Source organism: Mustela lutreola, chromosome 11 (genome assembly GCF_030435805.1).
Source record: "Mustela lutreola isolate mMusLut2 chromosome 11, mMusLut2.pri, whole genome shotgun sequence".
Taxonomy (NCBI): domain Eukaryota; kingdom Metazoa; phylum Chordata; class Mammalia; order Carnivora; family Mustelidae; genus Mustela; species Mustela lutreola.
The window spans coordinates 96,467,673-96,488,055 of NC_081300.1; the positions used below are offsets into that span (position 1 = coordinate 96,467,673).

A 20,383-nucleotide genomic window follows, 5' to 3' on the forward strand; every position below is an offset into this window, starting at 1 on the left:
ATGCTTGGGGTCCCACTTACAGTATCACTGTGGGATTTCACAGAATTCAAATATCTCATTCCCAAAGCTTTCATTAAGAAACCAAACATCATTGATAAATTCAAACAACCCCATAAAAAGTGAATGCTTTAAAAAACTTAATATTTAAATATTATGAAATAATTATTTACATCTATATTATACCTTACACACTTCTAAAAATTCCATCTCATCTCAAACGCGACAGCCATTCAGTATTTGTTAACACATCCAAACCTTTATGACATAAGTGGGCAAATAGTTGAGAATAAGGACAGTGACAGAGAAGATGAAGTCAGTGGCCTACCTGAAGCAGCTAGAGGGGGGCAGAGGGTGGGGAGAACAGAGGGAGATAAAGGGTCAGCCCTCTCCATTTCCAACCCGGCACTTCTGCCCCCCATCAAACTCAGAACATGAATCACCAACCATTACCTTTACTCGTTCGTGTTCTTTTCCCAGGGACTCGTACTCTCCTAAGAGCTACAAGAAAAAAACAAACAAACGTACCATAAAATTAAACATCATAATATCAACTCAGTCTATAAAATAGCTCCCTGTACTCTTCAAAAATGCTATGGTCTTGAAATAGAAAAATTAACACTCTGTTCCAGATTGAAGGTGACTAAAGAGATAAGAGGAGTGAATATAAGGTATGATTCAGGGTTGGATCCTGAACTGGGACAAAAGTGCCATAAAATAATAATTTAGATGTCAAATGCACATTTAATTAGTTTGATTTGTTCTGTGACTATGTACAGAAGATCCCTGTTCTTATGAAATACATATCAAAAGGGAGAGGTAAAAGGGCATAACATCTACGCTTACTCTCAATTGGTTCAAGAAAAAAAAGGCACATGTAAACGTACGTACGGGGGGTGATAAAGCAAATACAGCAAATTGTTAACAACTGGGATCCTAAGTAAAAGGAACAGGACATTCTTGCAAGTTTTCTGTTAATCTGAATGTTTCAAAATAAAAACAGAAATTATATAATATCAGTCAAGACCCTTCAGGTAAGCAGTATTTTAAAAGATTAAAATTTGCTTTCTTCTTTGAATTGTATACTTCTTTTGGATAAATTCCACAGAGTAAAGGCACAATCCCAAGTCTAATACGATTAGGTAATTTCTTTGAAAATACGTATTATGTGAGACAGAGTCCAAGAATTTTCTTTTTATCCCAAGAGCCCACTCAAGTGACAATGTGGCAGTTATAGAGAAATCAAGAGTGAGTGCAACAAAGGAGAGATCTCAATGAGGCTGTAACAAGGCATAGCGGGCTATAAGCTTTAGTGCCTGTGTATGTGACGCTAACGGTTAGCAGGCCAGTGTCTTCATATCCCGAGAGCCTCAGGACCTGAATGTCAGGTTCAGTAGCAGACAGGGTGCCAGCACAGGCTGACCAAAGGGAGCTGGTTTAAAGTCCTTAAACTGAGTGGCGAGAGCCTAGAACCACAGTGGACTGCCCAGTCAGACGACAGGACACAGGAAATGTGAATGAGAGACACATGGCGTTCCAGAAGCCAAGTCTAACAGATGGAGGAAGCAAAGGGTAAGGAGATAATGACCAAGGAAGAGTTAAAACAAAACTTGGCTCCCCATTCCTTACTGCCAGCAGAGTCTCCTAATGGCTTCTGACTGCCTCCCCCTTAAATGTGAGTCTACAGTATAAAAACCAACATTTTTTTAAAAAAGCAAAAATACTCAATATGAAGCAGACTTCAAAATGAAAGTTTAACTCAAAAGAAGTAATAAATCAAAACTAAAGAAAGCATTAAAAGAAAGCTAGTACTATCTTAATCAGTGTTCTATTCATAATAAAACAAGACCAGAAACCAATGAAAAACTAGCAACTGAAGAACAAGAACAGCTCTTGGGGTGCCGGGTGGCTCAGCAGAGAGCCTGCTTCCTTCTCTCTCTCTGCCTACCTCTCCGCCTACTTGTGATCTCTGTAAAATAAATAAATAAAATCTTTAAAAAAAAAAGAAAGAAAGAAACTAAAAATGAGGGGCACCTGGGTGGCTCAGCTGGTTGGGCGACTGCCTTTGGTTCAGGTATGATCCCAGAGTCCCAGGATCAAATCCTGCATCGGGCTCCCAGCTCCATGGGGAGTCTGCTTCTTCCTCTGACCTTCTCCCCTTCTCATGTTCTCTCTCACTCTCTCTAATAAAGAAATAAAATCTTAAAAAAAAAAAAAAAAGAAACTAAAAATGAGAGAGAAAATAAATGTAATACTAAGACAAGGAGATAGAGAACAGAGAGGCCATGATGGAAACTAAAGGATCCATGAATCTTAGAAAATCCACCCATGCGATACAACATTTACTGGCAAAAGTTCCAGCGAAAGAGAACAGAGAAGGTAGGAAGGAAATCAAGAGAGAAATAATATCAGCAAGTCTATAGGACTGAAGGACATTCATTCCCAGATTGGAAGAATCTGTGCCTCCGACAATGAATGAGAAAAGACCTGTTTCAAGGCACACTGCTATGGAATTTAAGGACACCAAGGATAAAAAAAAAATGCTACCACTTCCAGAAGGAGCTTTGAACTCAGTCATAAGGAACGAGAAGCGCATTTACAGACACAATGTGCAGTCCTTGATTGGAGTGTAAACTAAAAAGCAAAATCCAAAACATCTATAAAGGACATTATTTAGACAACTGGGTCAAGTTGAATATAGACTATATATTAGATAACTAGCATTACATCAAAATTAAATTCTCCTAGTGTGAGAACTGTGTGGAGATTATGCAGGAGAATGTCCTTATTCTCAGGAGACACCTGTTGGAGTATTCAGGAGTGAAATCTCACAGTGTCTGTAATTGACTCCCAAATTGTTCAGCATAAGGAAAAAAGCCTATAATGCTGTGAAGACATAAAGCAAATGTGATAAAATATTCACAACTGATGAACTAGACAAGGAATATACAGAGGTTTTCATCATACCATCTGTACAACTTTTCTGTAGACTTGAAGCTTTCAAAATAAGAAAGATGAGGGGAAAGGAGAAAACACAAAAGACATAGGACTGGGATGGGGAAGAGAGGAAGAGAAATCAATCATCAGGTATATTCTCAAGGCAGCAAAAAACAATGGAACAAAATGCTTAAAAATCTGACGGAAAGAAAATATACCCTAGAATTCTATACTCTTAGCCAAATGACATGTGAAGGACTTAAATCTTCATCCATGATAATTACGGATAATGTTAAAAATTCAAGATATAGGGGCACCTGGCTGGCTCAGCTGGAAGAACATACAACCAGGCACCCCTGCTTTGTTTCGATGTAATCTTTTCACCCAAGGTGGGGCTTGAACTCATGACCCCAAGATCAAGAATCATGTGCTCCACCAACTGAGTCAGCCAGGAGCTCCAAACGCAGTTTTTGTTTTGTTTTTAATGTGATAAGCCAACAGTAATATTTACATGAAACAAAATGGCAAAAAACTAACAATAAACCTTGGAACACTGCATCAAGAACTAATGATGTATTGTATGGTGAATAACACAACACAATAAAAAATTTATTTTGATTTAAAAAAATTTTTTAAAGATGAAAAACTGGTAAAAATAATTTTTAGAAGACAAAAAAGAAAGTTAAGGAAGCATTACACCAAAAATCAAAGCTCCTTATAAAATGCTAGTAATTAAGATGATGTAGTTTCCATCCAGGGACAAATAAACCAATGAAACAGACTAGGGAGCCTCAAAACAGACACATCCAAGAAAGAAACATAATATACAACAGAAGTGGCATTAAAAGTCAGTAGGGAAAAGATATTCTCTTAAAAAATGGTGCCATGAAGGGCGCTGCTGGCTCAATCAGTGAAGCATGTGGGCTCTCAATGTTGGGGTCATGAGTTCAGGCCCCCTGTTGGACGTAGAGATTGCTTAAAATAAATGAACTTTCTGAAAAAATGGTGCTGTAATACTCGGTTAATCATTTGAAAACAACAATCAAGTCCAATCCCTATCTCACACCACATATAAGAGGCAATCTGGTGTAGATTAAAGGCCTAAATATATGAAGAAAGGCTCTTAATTTAATGTAATTTTAGATTTTATTTTATTTTTAAATATTTTATTTATTTATTTGACACAGAGAGAGAGAGCACAGCAGGGAGAGCACCAGGCAGAGGGAGAGGGAGAAGCAGGCTCCCCACGGAGCACGCAGCCCAATGTGGGGCTCGATCCCAGGACCCTGGGATCATGACCTGAGCTAAAGGCAGTCATTTAACCAACTGAGCCACCCAGGCATCCCAAAAGGCTGTATAATTTTAGAAGGCAATATACAGGTTAGTAATTTTCTGATCCTTAAGTAGGAAAAGATTTTGTAAACAAGACATAAAAAAGAGTTCCAAACCAGAAATGAAAAGACTGTATTTTGGACACTAAAATACAAAACTTGGGGGTGCCTGGGTGGCGCAGTCAGTTAAGCGTCTGCCTTCGGCTCCGGTCATTTAACAAATAGAAAGGGACAGAAATGATGCCAAAGGATTTCCAGGGCTGGGTCATAAAAGGCTACTGGCTGTCAGGACAATCTTCCAGGACGCTGGCCTGTGGCATTCCGTCGTCACGCTTCAGAGAAGCCCAACCAGCCCACGTAGAGGGATGCAGCCTTAGTTGACGGCCATCATCAACAACCGGCCACCAGCCTTTGAAAATCCAGCTGAAGTCCTGGATGTCGCAGAGCAGAAACAAGCTGTCCCCGCTATGGCCCGCCTAAGTTCCCAGACCACATCCAGTTCAGGGTCACCTGTGTTGAGACTCTGGTTCCTAACTTGAGAGGCAGTTGCACAGGTCTGTGCAAGGAGACCTGATTAGGAATGCTCATGGCCCTGAGGCTCTAAAGAGCAAGAAAAAGAAACTGGCAAAAGGGAAACAGGTAATTGTGGAAAATTTAGAGTGAGCGGAGGACAAACGAGCTAGTGCTAATGCATTTGCCTGAACAAATCTTAGCAACGAGAAAAGGTTAGTAAATACAGGGGCCCCTGGGTGGCTCAGTGGGTTAAAGTCTCTGCCTTCGGCTCAGGTCATGATCTCAGGGTCCTGGGATCGAGCCCTGCATCTGGCTTTCTGCTCAGCAGGGAGCCTGCTTCCCCCCTCTCTCTCTGCCTGCCTCTCTGCCTACTTGTGATCTCTGTCAAATAAATAAATAAATAAATAAATAAATAAATCTTAAAAAAAAAAAAAAAGATTAGTAAATACAGTGTGACAGCAATTGTAAAAAGCTCTACAATATGCCAAACAACACTGACTAATGCACACATGCACGTGTGAGACACCGACATGGGAAGACATTCACTGTTCAGACCAGTCACACCCAGGAGGGCGGGGTGAGCAGAAATGGGTGCACGGGGGCTCGGCAGGGGGACTGCGACTATATTATCTGTTGTATTTTAAATCTAAAGATGAGTGGTGGGTCCACACGCAATATTCTTTTCATATACCTAAAAAACTTCAAATATGTTTAAGTAAAAATGATTAAAAGCTGCATGTATCAACATGGTAAATCTCAAACACCAAGCTACAAAAAAACAGGTTGCAGGAGGGGCACCTGGCTGGCTCATTGCTTAGAGCCTGGGACTCTTTATCTTGGGGTCATGAGTTTGAGCCCCATGTTGGGTGTGGAACCTACTTAAAAGAAAAAAAAAAACAGGTTGCAGGAAGTATATGTGGTACAACACAATTCATATCTCGTTTAAGGACACATCGAACCTTACTATATATTGTTTACAGAATACGTATGTGGAGCAAAAGCAGAAATGCATGGGGAAATCAACGGTATATTCAACAGAGCAGGTTTAGAAGAGAAAGGGTGAAAAGAAGTATTTCAATTGTATTTACAGACAGCTGGTATGTGGATGTTCTATATATTACTCTGTATTCTTTTCCCTATGCTTAAAATACTTGACATGATAAATGCAAAGGAGGACTGTGTAATCACTGGCAACATTAATGTAATTTCAGCTCAAAACAACATTCCAACCATCCCGTGCTGCTTCCTGTTATTCCAACATAACTGCGGTGAACTTATAAATAATTAAAAATGATGGCATCCCACTAGCAAGGAATGTACCTAGTGCTAGATCTTCATTTCTAAATATCATTTTCCACCTAAGTAAACCAGCGCTCCATGGGAAAATGATGGATTTAGGGCTGGGACTGGGAAAGTACAAGATGAGCCTGGACTATCTCACTGGATGAGGGTCGAAGGATGACACAAACGTGTCCAAAGGACACAGGAGTCAGCCCGCCTAACACTTACTCTACTGGCCAAAACTAGGACAACGCAAGCATCAAAATGGTAACTGTAACAACAACAAAAAGAACTGTAATTCACTGAACAAAATACGAATTCATCAGTCCACGCTAATATAAATAACAGAGAGCAGAGAGCTCCTCCTTGCAGTAAGATGCAGAAGGAGTAACAGAGGAACCACCATTTGGCAACCACAACAGTAATTACATGTTTCAGGAAAGACTCTTCAGTGGATCCTAAAGCTAGTGGGTAAAAGTTTGATGAGAAAAAGGTGATTTACAAAGATTTTTTTTAAAGATTTTAAAGATTTTATTTTTGAAGATTTTATTTATTTGACAGACAGAGATCACAAATAGGCAGAGAGGCAGGCAGAGAGAGAGGGGGAAGCAGGCTCCCCGCTGAGCAGAGAGCCCAATGTGGGATTCGATCCCAGGACCCTGAGATCCTAACTTGAGCTGAAGGCAGAGGCTTTAACCCACTGAGCCACCCAGGCGCCCGATTTACAAAGTCTTAAAATATCCCTTAATAGAGCCCTCCCACAGAGTTGGCAGGAATGCAAGCTGGTGCAGTCCCTATGGAAAAGCATGGAGGTTCCTTAAAGGGTTGAAAATAGAGCTACCCTACGACCCAGCAATTGCACTAGTGGTATTTACACCAAAGATACAAATGTAGTGATCCGAAGGGGCACCTGCACCCCAATGTCCATAGCAGCCAAACTACGGAAAGAGCCCAGATGTCCATCAGCAGATGAATGGATAAAGATGTGGTAGACACACACACACACACACGGACACACACACACACACACACACTATTGAATATTACCCAGTCATCAAAATCTGAAATCTTGAGGCACCTGAATGGCTCACTCGTTAAGAGTCTGCCTTCAGCTCCCAGGGTCCTGGGATCGAGCCCTGTATCGGGCTCCCTGCTCAGTGGGAAGCCTGCTTCTCCCTCTCCCGCTTCCCCTGCTTGTGTTCCCTCTCTTGCCATCTCTGTCTGCCAAATAAATAAAATCTTTAAAAAAAAAATCTTGCCATCCGCAACGACGTAGATGGAACTAGAGGGGACTATGCTAAGCAAAATAAGTCAATCACAGAAAGACAATTATCTTATGATCTCACTCCTATGTGGAATTCAAGAAACAAAACAGGATGATAGGGGAAGAGAGAAAAAAATAAAACAAGACAGAACCAGAGAGGAAGACAAACCATAAGAGACTCTTAATCCTAGGAAACAAACTGAGGGTTGCTGGAGAGGAGCAGGTAGGGGGATGGGGTAACTGGGTGATGGACATTAAGGAGAGCACATGATGTAACAAGCACTGGGTGTTATAGAAGGCTGATGAATCACGGACCTCTGCCTCTGAAACCAGTAATACATTTTATGTCAATCAATTAAATATAAATTAAAAAATAAAAATAAACAAATAACCCAATTAAAAAATGAACAGAGGGCTTGAACAGACATTTCTCCAAAAATGATATACAAATACCTCTGAAACCAATAATACATTATATGCTAATTTTGTTACTTTATTTTTATTAACATATAATGTATTATTAGTTTCAGGGGTACAGGTCTGTGATTCATCAGTCTTACACAATTAACATCGCTCACTATAGCACATACCCTCCCCAATGTCCATCACACAACCACCCCACCCCTCCCCACCCCTCCACTCCTGCAACCCTCAGTTTGGTTCCTGAGATTAAAAGTCTTGACGGTTTGGCTCCCTCTCTGGTTTCATCCCTTTACATTTTCTCCTCTCTTCCCCCATGATCCTCTGCCTTGTTTCTCAAATTCCACCGATCAGCGAGATCATATGATAATTGTCTTTCTCTGGTTGAGTTATTTTGCTTAGCATAATACCCTCTAGTTCCAGGACATTGCAAATGCAAGATTTCATATTCTGATGGCTGCATAGTATTCCATCACACACACACACACACACACACACACACACACACCACATATGCTTTATCCATTCATCTGCCAATGGACATCTAGGCTCTTTCCATAGTGTAGCTATTGTGGACATTTAAATACTAATTACTTTAAAATAAAAAATGTTTAAATATATATATGTTTTATATATATATCTCCACCCCTTAATAGTTATTAATTCTAAATGTGGAGATGGAACTTTATAGTGGAGATACCTGGCAAACACCACCTTAACCAAGAGATCACAATTAATACCACAAAACTAACATGTGCCTCCTGATAAGATGTGCTAAGAAGGGCTCAGCTTGGGGCGCCTGGGTGGCTCAGTGGGTTGAACCTCTGCCTTAGGCTTAAGGTCATGATCTCAGGGTCCTGGGATTGAGCTCCACATCGGGCTCTCCGCTCAGCGGGGAACCTGCTTCCCCCCTCTCTCTGCCTACTTGTGATCTCTCTCTCTCTGTCAAATAAATAAATAAAATCTCTTTAAAAAATAAACAAATAAATAAGAAGGGTTCAGCTTCCTTTTGCAGTATTCTTGCGCATTCGTTCTACAACCTGAATCTAATTGTGCAAAACACAAACCCAAACTGAAGAATATTCTATAGCAGTGCTGTCCAACAGAACCTTCTGCAACACTGGAAGTTTTCTATCCTAACTCCCCAGCAGGGCAGCCACAACCACATGGAACCACCAAAAGAACGATAAAGCACATATTGTTAAATGTTAAGGCTTTGAATCAAGAGGTGCCTGGGTGGCTCACTCAGCTAAGCATCTAACTTCGGCTCAAGTCGTGATCACAGGGTCCTGGGATAGAGCCCAGCAGCAGGCTCCCTCCCCACTTAGCCAGGAGTCTGCCTGTCCCTCTCCCTCTGCTTCTCCCCCCCACTCATGCTCTCTCTCAAATAAATAAAATCTTAAAAAAAATAAAGAAGAAGAAGAAGAAGAAGAAAGAAAGAAAGAAAAACACTTAAAGACTTGAGATGAAAGGTATATGATGGGGCACCTGGATGGCTCAGTTGATTAAGGCTCTGCCTTTGGCTCAGGTCATGATCTCATGGCCGGGGATCAAGTCCCACATCCGGTCCTCTGCACAGAAAGTAGTGTGTTTCTCCCTCTCCCTCTGCTGTTCCTCCCAGTTTGTGCTTTCTTTCCTTCTCTCATCTGCTGTCTCAAATAAGTAAATAAAATCTCACACACAAAAAAGGGGGGCGGTGCCTGGCTGGCTCAGTCATTAAGCATCTGCCTTCTGCTCAGGTCATGATCGTAGGGTCCTGGGATTGAGCCCCACATCAGGCTCCCTGCTCAGCAGGAAGCCTGCTTCTCCCTCTCCCACTCCCCCTGCTTGTGTTCCCTCTCTCGCTGTGTCTCTCTCTGCCAAATAAATAAAACCTTTATTTAAAAAAAAAAAAAAGGTATATGGAAAAATTTTATATAATTTTCGCAACTTTCTATAATTCTGGTATTATGTCAAAATAAACATACAAGGGGCTCCTGGGTGGCTCAGTCAGTTAAGAATGTGACTCCTCAGGTCATGATCTCAGGGTCTTAGGATGGAGCCCGGCATCAGGCTCCTCGCTCTGCAGGAAGTCTGCTCTGTCCCTCACCCTGCTCGTACTCACTCTCTCTCAAATACATAAAATCTTAAAAAAAAAAAAAAAAAAAAAAAAAGAAGTCTGAAAAATCAGACTACATCAGGTATTCACACACAAGAACTACACTATTAGTACACATGAACGAGAACGAGAACAGTAATAATGAAAACCTGGTGAACTTCTAGTCAAATATGACATACTGAAGAGAGTATTTCTACCCACTGTCTCCTGAGACTTTACGACAGTAAGGAACAAAAAAACCCATAAGTCTTGTTGATCTGATTTGCTGAAAACCGTACTTCACATTTGTGGCTTTCCTCCCAATATCCCGTAACTACAGTCTAAGCATGAGAAAAACAACAGACAAATCCCAAGGACATCCAGCAGAATCCCCGATCAGTCCTCCTTAAATCTGTCCAGGTCATCAAAAACAAGGAAAGTGTGAGAAACTCTTCATAGCCAAAAAGGGCTTAAGGAGACAAGATACCTAAAGGATACAGGATCCGGGAACAGAAGGACATTAGTTAAAAGCAAAGGAAATCTAAATAAACTCTAGAATTTATTTAGTAACTATATATCAATATTGCTTCATTAATTATTGCAAACATGCCATCCTAACATAAGACATTAACAAAAGGTGGACTGTGCAGGGTATGTGGGAACACTGCGCTATGTTCTCAATTTTTCTGTAAATCCAAAACTGCTCTAAAAAATAAAGTGCTTTTTTAAAAGTGTGACGCCAATGTTTTCAGATAGGGAAGGCTTCGGAATTCATCTCCCTTGTGTTCTTTTTCTCAGGAGATATAGTATACTCTAGCAAAACAAAGAATTAAACCAAGAAAGAAGACACAGGATGCACACAAGAGATCCATGGGGCGCCTGAGTGGTGCAGTCGGCTGAGCGCCCGGCTCTTCATTTTGACTCAGGTCATGATCTCAGAGTCTTGGGATGACACCACTCATCTTCAGGCTCTGAACTCAGCGCACAGTCTGCTTGTCCTTCTCTCTGCCCCTGCCCCCGCTGCCTCCCTCTCTAAAATAAATAAATAAAAATGATAAAAAAGAGATCCAATATAGGAAACAAGCAAAGACCATCCCCAGGATGATGGTGAAGTCAAGTCCTAGACATCTGTGTATCTGGCCTCAAGAGCAACCAGCTCATAATGATGCAAAAGTATTTGCAGGTGAGAGGAAGTACTAAACGCAGAGTAGTAAGCAGGTTATAAAAAAAGGCAATTATCAATTCCAGGAAAAATATTAAGTTGTTAGAGAAAGGAAACATAGTCACTGGACACTGCAGCTTAGCTCTGAAGAATATCTACACAGACAATAAGAAATACTGAAAACTGATTTAACGGAAAATGATAACCCAACTTGTTTCAAATCTAAGACTTCACTCAATAGAAATCACACCATGACTTTATTTACTATTACTTATTACTAAGAGAGAAAAGAAATGTACCCATTAAAATATAACACCATGGTGTAAAGATGTATACCGATTTCTCAGAGTTGTTAAAATGTAAAAGATTAGCTTCTTTTTTTTTTTTTTTTTTTTTTTTTTTTAAAGATTTTATTTATTTATTTGACAGAGAGAAATCACAAGTAGTCGGAGAGGCAGGCAGAGATAGAGAGAGAAGCAGGCTCCCTGCTGAGCAGAGAGCCCGATGTGGGACTCGATCCCAGGACCCTGAGATCATGACCTGAGCCGAAGGCAGAGGCCCAACCCTCTGAGCCACCCAGGCGCCCCAAAAGATTAGCTTCTTAGAATGAATTTAATACATTAATCACACTGAAAAGAGAGAAAGAAGTGTTTGCATTGAGAGCAAATGGTGTAAAAAAACTAAACTGTGGGGCGCCTGGGTGGCTCAGTGGGTTGGGCCGCTGCCTTCGGCTCAGGTCTTGATCTCAGGGTCCTAGGATCAAGTCCCGAATCGGGCTCTCTGCTCAGCAGGGAGCCTGCTTCCTCCTCCCTCTCTCTCTCTGCCTGCTTCTCTGCCTACTTGTGATCTCTCTGTCAAATAAATAATAAAATCATTAAAAAAAAAAACCTAAACTGTGACCTTCCTTGCACAGAAGGAGGTCAATATATAATGTCTGAAATTGATGGGGAAAAAAAAAAGAAAAAACAATATAAATTTGTTACCATAGACACATAGGAGAAAAATGCTAGAAGAAACTGCTAAAAGAGCTGACAGTAAGAGCTGACAGTAAGGAGACACCAAAGGTAGGGTGAAGGTGGAGAGGACTGCAGTTTTTCATTTGAAATTTGATTATTTAAACCATTTACAGGTATTATCTTCATGGAAATACATGTAAAAAAATCAAACAACAACAAAAACCAAAGCAGCAATAATCTGAAGCTATCAGGAAGAAACTTCAACGCTGACATACGTTCAGAGTTGTTCATGCAGCATGACGAAGGATATCAAGAAAAACCTGAGGAAAAAATACACAACCCCAAACCCAATGCATCTCAAGATTATAACAAAACCAAATTTTAAATGACATTATGGCAAAGTGAAAATGTTCAATCAAACCCATTCTAATCTGGTTCAATTTACCCATCCAGCCACACAGATGTTGATTTAAGATAGCTCAAAAGTTGACCCGCTAGAGGCAGAAAGGCGTGGGAGTGACACCAAGCTCTAAAAGCTGACTTCCTGCTTCAAGATAAGACCCAACTGACTCGTTAGGAGGGTATGTATTTGCAGCTACAGCAAAGTTACATAAAACAAAAATAAAGGTGGAAAAAGTCAAAATTGCCTGTAAGAGTCTAACATCTAAAATTACTTTTCGGGGCGCCTGGGTGGCTCAGTGGTTGAGCCGCTGCCTTCGGCTCGGGTCATGATCTCAGGGTCCTGGGATCGAGTCCCGCATCGGGCTCTCTGCTCAGCAGGGAGCCTGCTTCCTCCTCCTCCCTCTCTGCCTGCCTCTCTGCCTATTGTGATTTCTCTCTGTCAAATAAATAAATAAAATCTTTAAAGAAAAAAAAAAAATTAAAAATTTAAAAAAAAAAAAAAATTACTTTTCGCCTCCCCTGTCATTAGTTTCCAATTATTTGTCACTTACATCTTGAAACATTTTGTTTTCTTGTTTCAGTCTCGCTTCTTTATCATCTGAGAGTTTGTAAGCATTCTCAAATGCTTCTTCTAAATCCTGCAGACGCGATTTTAGCCGAATGATGGTATTGTCTTTTTCTTTATTACTTGTTCTCATTTCCTCAATCCGTTCCTGCAAAACTTTGGAAGCACTGCTGGCTGCATTGAAGCGTTCTCTAAAATCACTCTACAAAATAACAACAAAAATAACAAAAAATTTTAATAGAAAAAAACATATGTTTCAATAGTACTTAACAAATTGTGGGCATTAAACTGTAAAAAAATAATAATAAAATAAAACCTAGGGATGCCTGGGTGGCTCAGTCAGTTAAGCCGCTGCCTTCGGCTCAGGTCATGATCCCAGGGTCCTGGGATGAAGTCCTGCATCAGGCTCCTTGCTCGGTGGGGAGCCCGCTCTCTCTGCCTCTGCCTGCCTCTCTGCCTGCTTGTGCACCCTCTCTCTCTCTGACAAATAAATAAATAAAATCTTTTTAAAAATAAATAAGTAAAGAAATACAATAAAACCTACAAATGGGAACCACAAATTTAATATTTTGCTATGTCTTGCGATGGGAGACGAAAAAGATTACTCTACTAAAATAACAGCTTCAGGGGCTCCTGGCTGGCTCAGGCACTAGGCATGCAACTTTTGATCTTGGGGTTTTATGTTCGAGCCCCACACTGGGTATAGAGTTTACTTAAAAATAAAATCTTTAAAATAAGTAAGTTTTTTAGGGGTGCCGGGTGGCTCAGTCAGTTAAGTGTCTGCCTTCAGCTCAGGTCATGATCCCAGGGTTCTGGGATGGAGCCCCACATAGGGCTCCTTGCTCAGCAGGGAGCCTGCTTCTCCCTCTCTCTACCTGCTGTTCTGCCTACTTGTGCTAACTCTCTGTCAAATAAATAAATAAAATCTAAAAAAATAACAACAAATCAATCAATCAATATATACACATTTTTAAACCAGCTTCATGACATTATCATCAAGTATAGACACAAAACCACTGTCTGAGACACTGTGGTGCTGGGCTCATCTATAGGCACTTTAATGAAAAAAATGACCATGGCTATCAGGAGAATGATTCTGAAACCATACCTAGAATCTGTTGCCCCACATTAATATTTAGAGAATAATAAAGCTTTTATTACCCTATTCTCTCACTTACTAGGAAAATATAAGAGAAAATTCAAAATACATCTGATATGTTAGTATTCATTCAGTATTTTTTTTTTATTTTAATTTTTTAAAAATATTTTATTTATTTACTTGAGAGAGAGACAGTGAGAGAGAGCATTAATGAGGAGAAGGTCAGAGAGAGAAGCAGACTCCCCATGGAGCTGGGAGCCTGATGCGGGACTCGATCCCGGGACTCCAGGATCATGACCTGAGCCGAAGGCAGTCGTCCAACCAACTGAGCCACCCAGGCGTCCCTCATTCAGTATTTTTTTTTTTTTTTTAAAGATTTTATTTATTTATTTGACAGAGAGAAACCACAAGTAGATGGAGAGGCAGGCAGAGAGAGAGAGGGAGGGAAGCAGGCTCCCTGCCGAGCAGAGAGCCCGATGCGGGACTCGATCCCAGGACCCTGAGATCATGACCTGAGCCGAAGGCAGCGGCTTAACCCACTGAGCCACCCAGGCGCCCTCTCATTCAGTATTTTAAACATTAAACTAGGTGTCGGGCAATACAGTGCCAGAAATATAAGATTAGCAAGAAACACAAGTCCCCGACCTCGAGAAGCTTTCAGGTTAGGAGACAAAGATAACCAAAAACACATCAAAGGAAGGCAAAGAAACAGTGCACAGAACATAACTGGCATCTTCCATAAATGTTACTTATAAGGTTACATGCAGAAGAATAAAACTTGGTAATGCACGAAAAAAAAATTTTTTTAAGTTTATCATTCCATTTATACACCCAAGAAAATTAAAAAACCAAGTCCAGGGGTGCCTGGGTGGTTCAGTGGCTAAGCGTCTGCCTTCAGCTCAAGTCATGATCCCAGGATCCTGGGACCGAGCCCCAGATTGGGCCCCCTGCTTGGTGGGAAGCCTGCTTCTCCCCTTCTCACTCCCCCTGCTTGTGTTCCCTCTTTCGCTGTCTCTGTGTCAAATAAATTAAATCTTTAAAAGTAAAAAAACAAAATAAAAAAATAAAAACGTAGTCTACATAAACTCTTGTACACAACCATTCATAGCACTGTCATTCATCATGCCCAGAACATGAAAACCAAACACCTATCCCCGGATGAATAGATAAACACAGTCAATCCCCACAACAGAATGCTACTTAGCCACAAAAAATAGTGAAATACTGATTCATCCTACAACATGGATAAACCTTGAAAAATCACACCAAGTGAAAGAAGCCGGACACAAAAGGTTATATATATGATTCCATTCACATGAATGTCCAGAAGAGGCAAATCCTAAGAACAGAAAGTAGAGTAGTGATTGCCAGGGGTTGGGGAGAAGGAGTTTTGGAGTTAGGAGGGAAAGGCTGATGGTTAAGGGGTTCAGGGTTTCCTTAAGTGAGAAAATATTCTAAAACTAAGTGTAGGGGATGGTTGCGCAAGTTTGTAAATATACTAAAAACCACAGAATTACACATTTCCGAAGAGTTTTATGATATATAAATTAATATTCCAATAAAAAGAATTTTTAAGTGTCAAAGTAGGGGCGCCTGGATGGCTCAAATAGTTCAGCTTCTGCCTTTGGCTCAGGTCATGATCTCCAAGTCTTGGGATCGAGCCCTGTGTCAAGCTCCCAGCTCAGGGGGGATCCTGCTTCTTCCTCACCCTCTGCCTGCTGCTGCTCCCCCTGCTTGTGCTCTGTCTCTCTCAAATGAATAAATAAAATCTTTTAAAAAAATAAACAAATAAATAAAGTGTAAAAGTTTATCCTATCATATGACGCCAACAGCATTCAAAATATAAACAATAAGACATCCTAACAACAACAAAGAAAGCACATAGCCAATGTTTTCATAAAACTATTTGTCTCTAACGTTCAGTTAACAAAAAGGTTTAAGTTTTTAACATTAAGTTTAACTTTTTAACATTAACATTAACATTTTTAACATTAACATTAAGCCACTAAACAACAAAAGAGTACTTACGACTTCTATTTCCAGTAAGTTATTCTTATTTTCAAGTGTTCTCACACGACTGGTAGCTTCATTCAGAGCACTATCTAAATGGCCACATCTAAAAACCATAAATTGAAACAAAAAAATTACAAGATAAAATCCTTTCCCTTCAAAGTATTCTACGAATCTCATTCTCTAATATGCCACATAAATTCTCCAATGATAGTGAACATTAAGGATGCCATTTTAATAAATACATCCCAATAAATTTGATGATACTCTTTTCCAAAGAAAGTAACAACAGAAAAGACCCCTAATACAGTTAAGTGAAAAACGCAAAATATGAACAGACATTTGTACACCCATGTTCACAACAGCAAAACACACGCAAGTCAGAAGATGGAAGCAACCCACGTGTCCAGAGGATGAATGGATAAACAAAGTGTGGTCTATCCATCCAATGGAGTAGTATTCAGTCCTAAAAAGGATGAAAATCTAGGGGCGACTGGGTGGCTCAGTTGGTTAAGCATCAGACTTTTAATTTCGGCTCAGGTCATGATCTCAGGTTGGTGAGATCAAGCCTCTCATCGGGCACTATCTTGGGCGCAGAGGCAGCTTGAGATTCTCTCTCTCCCTCTTTAAAAAAAAAACAAAAAAGGAAATTCTAACACTTGCTATAACATGGATGAACCCTAAGGGCATTATCTAAGTGAAATAGGCCAGACGCAAAAGGACAAGTACAATTCCACTTATACGAGGTCCCCAAGCTCATATGAGGCGTCAAATTCATAAACAAAAAGTAGGATGCTGGGGCGCCTGGGTGGCTCAGTGGGTTAAGCCTCTGCCTTTGGCTCAGGTCAGGATCTCAGAGTTCTGGGATCAAGCCCCGCATCGGGCGCTCTGCTCATCAGGGAGCCTGCTTTCCCCTCTCTCTCTGCCTGCCTCTCTGCCTACTTATGATCTCTCTCTGTCAAATAAATAAATAAAATCTTAAAAAAAAAAAAAAAAAGTAGGATGCTGGGTGCCAAAGGCTGGGGGGCAGGGAATGGAGGAGTGTTGCTTAATGGGGACAGGGTCAGGTTTGCAAGATGAAAAAGTTATTGCACCGCCTGGGTGACAGTCAGGCGTCTGCCTTTGGCTCAGGTCATGATCCCAGGGACCTGGAATCAAGCCCCACGTCATGCTCCCTGCTCAGGGGGAAGCTGCTTCTCCCACTCCCTCTGCTGCTACTTCCCCTACTTGTGCCCATTCTCTGTCAAATAAGTAAATACAATTCTTTTAAAAAATTATATTTAAAAATACAGGATAAAGAATGCATAAAATTGATCTTTGTTATGAAAAAAACTTATAGGGGCTCCTAGGTGGCTCAGTTGATAAGCGTCTGCCTTCAGCTCGGGTCATGATCCCAGAATCCTAAGATGGAGCCGTACACTGGGCTCCCTGCTCAGTGGGAAGCCTGCTTCTCCCTCTCCCACTCCCCATGCTTGTGTTGCCTTTCTCACTGCATCTTTCTCTCTCTGTCAAATAAATAAAATCTTAAAAAAAAAAACTATATATAGATCTGTGCACTATGATTTCTAGGATAGAAAACTTAACTTTGGAATGTAACCGTAGAGGTTGGGTAGGGAGAACTCTCATGTTACATCCCTCTGTACTTTTCCAAATTAGCCTGGATCTATTATTCTTATAATTAAAGACCTTCCTAAATTAAATCATCACAGAACCTCAAAATCACAAAATACACAGAAGAATTCCATTTTCATTTTGACTCGGTGTTAATGAACTGTGAATAAAAACTATTATCTATTTGACACTGATTATAAGCCAAATCTATGTTAAGCACTTTACATTCGCCCTCACAATCCTATGAGTGAGGACTGCTATCATTACCATTTTACAGATGAGAAAACAGAAGCTGCATTCCTTCTGGGTTGAAAGCAATCACTGGGATTTGAAACCTGGCAGTGTGGCTCTGGGGTTCACACTCCTAACCACTGTGTATTGATGCTGTGCAGAAATCAAATACGGATAAAACTGTTCTTGAAAGAGGGCGCCTGGGTGGCTCAGTTGTTAAGCATCTGCCTTCCAATCAGGTCATCATCTCTGGGTCCTGGGATCGAGCCCCACACTGGGCATCCGGCTCTGGGGGGAAGCCTGCTTCTCCCTCTCCCACTCCCCCTGCTTGTGTTCCCTCTCTCGCTCTCTGTCAAATAAATAAATAAAATCTTGAAACTAAAACAACACATGAAGGAAAGAGCACAAAGGAGTCAAGTGGAAGTATGTTATGTTAACTCTATTTTTCTATTTTAACCACCACACTGACTGTGGTAGGAAACTGTGTGACAGAACAATCGGAGACCAGACTGGCCCACCATGTGTCAGGGGCCCCGTTCGCAGTGGCAGAAGGGGTTCTCCCCCTTGCAATTTTAAGTTTGAAAAAGACTGCTGTGGGGACACCTGGGTGGCTCACTGGGTTAAAGCCTCTGCCTTCGGTTCAGGTCATGGTCTCAGGGTCCTGGGATCGAAACCGGCATCGGGCTTTCTGCTCAGCAGGGAGCCTGCTTCCTCCTCTATATCTCTGCCTGCCTCTCTGCCTACTTGTGATCTCTGTCAAATAAACAAATAAAATCTTTAAAAAAAGAAGTTAAAAACAAAAGAAAAGAAAAAAGAAAAAACCTGCTGTGTATGCTGACAACTTAAAATTGGTTTTTGTTTCCGGTGAATCCTTTCTCTCGTGCCAGGTGACAGTGACTACTGCTGTGCCCCTGCATGCTCTCTGTCCCCTCCCTACCGCGCCCCCCACCGCGGCCGTGGCAGTTCTACCGCAGCCACTTCTTCAACCCCAACTTCTAGGCCGCCCACCTACACCGCCTCACCGCTCTATGGCTCTAGCAGCTTCGGGGTAAAAATAGTGCTTTACTCAGCAATCCTTCACTAGGCACCTTCTCTAGCAGCCTCTCTGTAATGCCTCCGTTTTCCACAGGAAGCACCTACAGTCCTCTTTGTACTCCTCTTTGTCTTCTTGAAAACAACAAAAAAACAAGAACCAACTTCCCCCAGCCTGCCATCTACCCTTGTCCTTTTATCCTAGAAAACCTAAACCTGGCTTGTTTCGTTCTGGTTTTTGTCAAACTACTGCTCTTGACCACTGCACCCCCAGTCCCGGCCTCACCCCCACCCCCACCCCCAGAAGCGGAATGGAAGCTGCTGTGACTCTTGGGAATAAAACAACAGGTACCACAGCAGCCACAGGCTAGTATCAAGGCTAGTTTTCCTAGAATTCTGCAAGTGAAACTATTAACTGCACCAGATGATTTCAGCTCCTTCTTAATCTTTTTTCAAGGGGATTTGTCTTTTTTCTGCCTTAAGGATCCATTCTTGGCTGCTACATCAACATCAGTTTTCAATCTGTTTAAGTCCCATTTAAATGTAAAATATGTGGTAAATATGCTGTTACTAATACCAGTTAGAGCTTCAAATTTTGTTCAGGATTCTCTCTCTAAAACAGGTATCCGGCCATCCTTAACATAACCGTCCCCTGTGTTGTCATGTTGGTTTCTTTTTTGAACAGGATAATGGCTTTCACAGGTGCATGTGAAATCTGGGTTTATGAAAAGATTGAGGGGGCGCCTGCATGGCTCAGTGGGTTAAGCACTCTTCCTCAGTGGGTTATGCCTCATGCCTAAGCCATGGCTCAGGTCATGATCTCAGGGTCCTGGGATCAAGCCCCGAATCGGGCTCTCTGCTCAGCAGGGAGCCTGCTTCCCCCTCTCTCTCTGCCTCCCTTTCTCCCTACTTGTGATCTGTGTCAAATAAATAAATAAAATCTTTAAAAAAAAAAGAAAGAAAGAAAGGATTGAGAACTGCTCGAGGACGTTAGTCAGAGATTTCTTAGATTTCATAGTACTAATCCCCCACAAATGAAATTCTTTTAAGTACACAAAATCTGCTCAAATATTTCAGTATTTTGTCCATATGAAACAAATGCCCTCATGTCAGCTACCACTCTGCTTTATGAGGTTGGTTCAAACCTATAAAAATAATTACTTCGGCAAATATATCTCCGTTACAATTTTCAAATCTAAAACCTGTTTTCAAAGTCTTTGATCACAATATAGTATACTGCAGAAAAAATAATATATTCCAAGTTGGAGAAACACTAACTTTATAGTTGAATTATAAATTTTACCTGTCTACAAGAATTTGATTGGTTTTCTTCCAATCTTCAACTGCAGAAATTTCCTTTGCCTCCAGTTTCTGTTTCAAACTATTTATTTCTGATTCATAATAAGCTCGAAGATCCGCTATGTGTCGGGCATGCTTTTCCTTCAGGTTCTGCCTAATTCTGTGGTTGAGGGCAAAAAAAAAAATTTAGGAGAGC

The 20,383-nt window shown here is 41.0% G+C and overlaps 1 protein-coding gene across 11 annotated transcripts in view; it reads right to left on the reverse strand.

Moving 5' to 3' along the window:
• The window catches only part of MPHOSPH9 (M-phase phosphoprotein 9), a 67,073-nt gene that overhangs the window by 22,039 nt on the left and 24,651 nt on the right, over window positions 1-20,383 (reverse strand). For all 11 annotated transcript variants that reach the window (XR_009345760.1, XR_009345761.1, XM_059138828.1 and 8 more), the window contains 4 exons: window positions 20,192-20,347; window positions 16,033-16,120; window positions 12,892-13,107; window positions 451-498 (listed from right to left, as the gene is read on the reverse strand). Coding sequence is in view for 9 of the 11 variants with exons in the window: in XM_059138828.1 (XP_058994811.1) it covers window positions 451-498; window positions 12,892-13,107; window positions 16,033-16,120; window positions 20,192-20,347 (508 nt within the window). In the remaining 2 variants the exon portion in view is untranslated. The remainder of the gene's footprint in view (window positions 1-450; window positions 499-12,891; window positions 13,108-16,032; window positions 16,121-20,191; window positions 20,348-20,383) is intronic.